The following is a 6,199-nucleotide window of genomic DNA, read 5'->3' as shown; positions in this document are numbered from 1 at the left end:
GGTGGGAGAGGTATAGGGGCATTCTTTTATGAGGAAAAAAATTGTCTTTGGATATGCTTTTTGAACAACTGAATTGCTGGAAAGTTCTGCTTCTATTTGTGAGAAAGCTCTGTCATTGTCTTTTTGGGAAGTTAAATCACAGCCTTTGCCTTGTTAGGTATAGATTTAATGACTAGGGATATAACTCTTACTCCAAATTCTAGAAGTAAAGTAATTTTTGCTTGCTTCATGATAGTTAATTAAAAAGAGAAAATTTCAAATGACTAAATTGAGTGATTTTTCCTTTTTTTGGTTTGTGTCACTAAATAACAGTCTTGGCCAGATTGATTTCCATTAATTTGCCCAGTTTTTACGTAGTCATGTAAACATAGCATTTTCATTGTTCTTCCAGCACATTTTCCCAACAGGTGAGAACGTTCAACTGTTTACTATTATTTTTAAATGTCTTAATATTTTAGGCATCCCCATACACTTCTACAGCTACGTGAAAAAAAAAAAGATATGATGGGCAGCTTGTGTGGAAGTATGAAAAGTGTAACCGCTTGGAACTATTTCTAGATCCACTGATCACCCACACATTGCCGTATTTTCTGTGATTGCAGATAAATAAATGCATGAGTTATCTACAATTACTCTCAATGAAAGAAGCCCAGATTTTCAGGACCAAGGACAAGAACCAAGAGGTGAGTTTTTGAAACATCTGACAGAGGACACTCATTAAAAATTTACATGATATATTGAAATATAACTAATTTCTTAAATACATTTCATTATATTAATTTTGATTTTGTAAAATTAAGCAAGAGAAACACAGAGATAAATTAGACCATACACAGTCTATTTTTCTTTAGTATTTTATCCTGATAGACATTTACTGTCCATTTGCCAGATAACAAAAGAAGCATGTTATGCATTACAAGTAAGCCAATAGGTTTGTCATCTTGGTTCATAGGATATGTGATATGTTAATAAAGATTTATAATTAATTTACATGTATTTGAACTAAATAAAAAACCAAACCCATTACCATCAAGTCGAGTGGATTCCAACTCGTAAGGACCCCGCAAGACAGAGTAGAGCTGCCCCATTGGGTTTCCAGGGAGCAGCTGGTGGATTCAAACTGCTACCATTTTGGTTAAGAGCCATGCTCTTCACCACTGTACCACCAAGGCTCTGTATTTAAACTAGAGGGTTTAAAACTGTGTATTATTTTTATTATATCAAGTGTGTCAAGGTGTAAAGAAAAAATGCCTGTTACGTCTGGAAGTTTGATACATGCGTTTAAGTGTGAATGTTTTAAAATTATGACAACTTTGCATACATATCTTTTTGTATATATACAAAATTATGACAACCATATTTATATGTATCTTTTTATATATATACAAAAATAAGCTGGCAATCAGGAAGTAACTTGCCTACTGTCACTTAGAGAGACATAAAACTGAAATTGTTATGTACTGTAGAGGTTACTTTTGTTACTATGGTATTTTCATTTCTCTTTGTAAAAAGCCATGTTCTTATAAAAAGAAGTTAAATGATTTTTTTTTCTAGAAACGTGTAAACTTAGCGGTTTAAGTTGAAAGCTTAGTAATTCTTTTAGTTTTCGTAGTATCAAATCTTTGAGGAGTTAGACTATAGTGGATACTTTACATACTGATTTTCTTTCATGTAAATAACTTAGCTGGCCAATAGAATATTTATTTCAGTGAAATCCAGCATTGATTATTACTAAGATTAAGCACACTAGACCTTGCAGAAAATAAGTAGTTAAAAAAGATTTAGATATAAACTATCTTTACCACTATATTCTTCAACAGCTGTGCCTTTATTAATCTACAGCTTCAAAAATGATAAAATGATAGAACTCTTGAATCACTTAGACATATAGAGTGCTCATTACAGCTGGTTTCTAAAAGAAAGCTCAAAATTCTTCTGCACATGTTCTTTTCTCTCAACCAAATCAATATAAATGAAATCAGCTTGTCTACATTTGAGGTTTAGTAATTCAGTGATTTTCTGTAACAATAAATAGTCCTAAAGATTGTGTTTGAATCTACACATGCACTATTCTGTCTTGAGTTTGTCTTTAACCGTAAGTGCTCGGGAATCTGAGGAATCAATGTTCTTTTTTTTTTTTCCATTGAAATATCTTTTCTTTTTCTCCTTTTCCTTTCCTTTCTTTCTCTTCCCTCCTCTCCTCCCATCTTCTCTCTTTTCATCTCTTCTCTCCTTTCCCCTTCTTTTGCTTTCATTTCCTTTTCTTTTTTTACTCTTTATTTTCTAGGATGGGTTCTGTGTCTATTTGTAGTGGTTTCCCAAGAAGCCTCCTGAGTAAGTTCAGGAAGCCTCAGAAGTTGGCCTTCCAGCATTCTTTCACGAGAAGAAATCTTTCTGAAGATTTTGTAAGAATGCTAACCCCACTTAACACATTAATATCCCTATTAATGTGAATATTAATTTCTTAAATATAATTTCTCTGATTCCTGATTTCATTCTTCTTTTCTTTCATTTTTTACTCTTTAGGCCTCCATCTCATGCATGGGTACAAGTTTTTCCTTTTTTTTTCTGCTTAACTGTCATCAATATACATACCGTGATAGGTAGATATTATGACCCATATGCAACAAAATAGATAATTCTTAAAATGTAGTTTTATTCTATGTCCAAAATTGTGTGTCTGTGAGTTATAGGTATATAATATTCTTTTTATAAGTAATATACTTATTACTAATGTAACCAAGATCCAGATAATTTGTTCTGATCAAATGTCCATAGAGAAACATTCAAGAACAATAATAAAAAGCTATGATTTTTTGATTCTTCATCAGGATCCAGGGAGTGCTCTAGGCACTTTACATGTAAAAACACACACACGAAAACTTCAGAGATAGATACGATTGGTTTCCCCATTCACAAATTATGAAACTGAGGCACAAAGAGGTTTATGAAGTTGCTCAGGGTCACCAGGATATTAATTGGTGAAGGGGAAATTCCTACACAGACAGTGTTGCTCTGTAGTGCTCATTAGTCATCACTGTGCTGTGCTCTCTCCTCAGGGAAACCCCGGGATGTACAAAGGCGCACACTGAGCGAGAAACCTTACCCAATATTTGGTCACAGTAATGATCCAATTCCAACACTGGCTAGCATTTTTAAAGTAACATCGATGAGCATAGAGTTTGTTGTTTAAACACAAATATATAAATAGAAGTATCCAGCAGAATAAAATAAGATGGGGTTTCACTGATAGTATCAAGGACAGTCAGTCTAGGAAGGATTCTAAGATCATCTATTTAACCCTTTATTTTCCAATGAGTAAAATGAGACAGACTTGTGACTAAATTTAGAAAATCACTAAAGCTCATGCTTTCTTACACTGAGTTTGGACTTTTCCTTTGAATATGTTCCTTTTTGGAATCTTGACATTGAAGTTCTTAATTGTGACCACTCTCAGTGCCTAAGAAGCATTATACATAAAACCCTGTTCCATTGTCCTCTACTTCTCTTTACAGTTTTTATTTTCTCCCAGCTTACCCCCAATTGGTTTGAAAATGCTGGTTGTTAATGTTCTAGTAGGTAACTGTTATGTGGCAGTTAACTTCAGTTAAAAATGCTTGCTTAAAATAGAGATCATATTGTAAGGGCACTTACCACAAATACTACCAAATCAAAGTACTGACTGTATTTCACTAGAGTATAGAAATGTGTTGAGTTGTGGGACAAGCAAAGAGGAAATGGAAAGCATTGTGGATCCTTAAGACTATGCCCAAATAATTCCTACAGGGAATAATGTGCAAAAAATTTTATAGTAATCTGATACATTTCAAAGTCCAGGCTCTTCAAATTTAGTGAGAGATTCATAAAGACTGAACAACCTTTGAGGCAGGAAGGCCCAAACTTCTAATAGTGGAATATCATAATATTTAGTGAGATATTCCTGAACAGGAGTTATTTTTGGTGCTATATAGGTCATATTGTAAAGGGACTCACAATAAAGATTACCAACTCTAAGTACTGATTCTATGTCTATTTAATTAATTTAGAGTTTATCTTCGCCACCAGAGAATAAGTTTCTTGAGAGCAGAAATCCTTCCCCTCTTTGTCCTACAGACCTCTGTACCAAGTACTGTCATGTTTTAAAAAAGGAATACTAAATGATAGAAAGACTGTTGAGCCTCTGACTTATCTATAGAAGATACACTAAGATTTAGAGATAGAGTTTTTTATTTTATTTGTAAGCCCAATCCAGTCATCTGAGAAGAACTAGAATTGTTAAGGGTAGGCATATTTGGATCTTTGGAAGAGAATCTCAGTAGACATTTGTCAATGTTTCTTATGTATAAGCCACTGTAGAAGATAAATGGTGCAGAAGTGCTCCATGACCTAATGGACATACTAATAATTGTCTTTACGATTTCATTACAGGTTTGTTCTCCTGAGCTCCCATCTCTAAAACAGGTCTTGTAGAAGAGTATATGGGACACAGAAACAATGTAACAGAATTTGTCCTCCTGGGACTCGCTCAGGATCCTGAGCTCCAAAAAGTGTTATTTGTCATGTTTTTGCTCATCTACATTGTGACGATGGTGGGAAATGTGCTCATTGTCATGATCATTATTGTCAGCCCCTCCCTGGACTCCCCCATGTACTTCTTCCTTGACTGTCTGTCACTCATGGATGCTGTTTATTCCACTGCCATTTCTCCCAAAATGATTCTAGACTTACTCAGTGATAAAAAGACTATTTCCTTCCCAGCTTGCATGGGCCAGCTGTTTATAGAACACTTATTTGGTGGTGCTGAGGTCTTTCTTCTGGTGGCAATGGCCTTTGACCGCTATGTGGCCATCTGTAAGCCACTGCATTACTTGACCATCATGAATCGACAGGTTTGCATTCTGTTGCTGGTGGTTGCCTGGGTTGGAGGATTTTTGCATTCTGTGGTTCAACTTCTCTTTGTGTACAGCCTCCCTTTCTGTGGCCCCAACGCCATTGATCACTTCAGCTGTGACGTGTACCCGTTATTGAAACTTGCTTGCTCTGACACCTATTTTATAGGCCTCACTGTTGTTGCCAACGGAGGAGCCATCTGTATGGTAATTTTTATCCTTCTCCTAATCTCCTATGGGGTCATCCTAAGCTCCCTGAAGACTTACAGTCAGGAAAGGAGGCGCAAAGCCCTGGTTACCTGCAGCTCCCACATCACAGTGGTTGTCCTCTTTTTTGTCCCCTGTATTTTCTTGTATGTTAGACCTGTTTCCAACTTTCCCATTGACAAATCCATGACTGTGCTGTATACAGTTATCACTCCCATGTTGAATCCTCTGATATACACCCTGAGAAATTCTGAGATGAAAAATGCTATGGAAAAAATCTTAAGTAAAAAGTTAACTACAGGTAGAGTGAAAATGTGTACCCACACTGAAAATATCATTGCTAATTCTAAAGCAGGAAATAGGCAATAAATGGTCACAATGAAAGATTAAGTCAATTCAATGGATTCTCTATGAATATTTCACTTTATTAATGTAAAGACATCCAAAATGTAGAATAAATTACTCTTTGAGGTTAGAATTAAACTAATAGAGTCATTCTGGCAGCTGGATAAAAGGCATACATATTTTTAATGTTATAAATAAAAATAGGAGGCTGAGCCAAGATGGCAGAATAGACAGACACTTCCAGCGAGCCCTCTTTACAACAAAGTCCAGAAAAAGAAAGTGAAACGACTATATTTGTGACCAGCTGGGAGCCCTGAGCTTCAAAGGCAAGATTAGAAAATGAACTGAGGGGGAGGGGGAGGAAGAGACCATTCAGAGGCAGAGAGGCACCATTCTCGGAGTGTCGTCAGCAGGATGGTGCTAGTGTTCGGCCTTAGTTTCCGCAGGAGAAGCAGCCAGCCACACAGGCTACTCACACCTCCAGAACCTGAGAAGAATGGTGCTCCCAGCAAAAACTAAGTACTTGTGTATGTTTTACCATGTCCGCACACGCTGAAGCCGGCTTCAGCAGCTGAATTCCATGGGCCTTAGATAGGACCCATTGAGCACCTACAGCAATCCTCCCAGCCTTGGAGAAGTAAGAAATTTGCAATTGGGAGAAAATATATTTACTAACTGAGGGAGCTCAGGACACAAGTGATTCCTGTCCAGGCATAAATGGTCTGTGGACTGTGAGCAGGTTTCCCTTCTGCATTGAC

The 6,199-nt window shown here is 36.4% G+C and overlaps 1 protein-coding gene across 1 annotated transcript; it reads left to right on the top strand.

Moving 5' to 3' along the window:
• Positions 1-4,475: 4,475 nt before the first annotated feature.
• Positions 4,476-5,465, top strand: LOC100676283 (olfactory receptor 4A5-like). Its single transcript, XM_023541533.2, has one exon. It carries the CDS (start codon positions 4,479-4,481, stop codon positions 5,463-5,465), a length of 987 nt encoding a protein of 328 aa, XP_023397301.2. The 5' UTR covers positions 4,476-4,478.
• Positions 5,466-6,199: the final 734 nt, after the last annotated feature.

Source organism: Loxodonta africana, chromosome 7, assembly GCF_030014295.1.
Source record: "Loxodonta africana isolate mLoxAfr1 chromosome 7, mLoxAfr1.hap2, whole genome shotgun sequence".
Lineage (NCBI taxonomy): Eukaryota > Metazoa > Chordata > Mammalia > Proboscidea > Elephantidae > Loxodonta > Loxodonta africana.
The sequence above is the reverse complement of the archived record's forward strand: the minus strand, read 5'-3'. Positions and strand labels throughout refer to the sequence as shown.

Coding starts and splice junctions, on each gene's coding strand:
- LOC100676283 (XM_023541533.2), top strand. CDS start 4,479: ATGGGACACAGAAACAATGTAACAGAATTTGTCCTCCTGGGACTCGCT.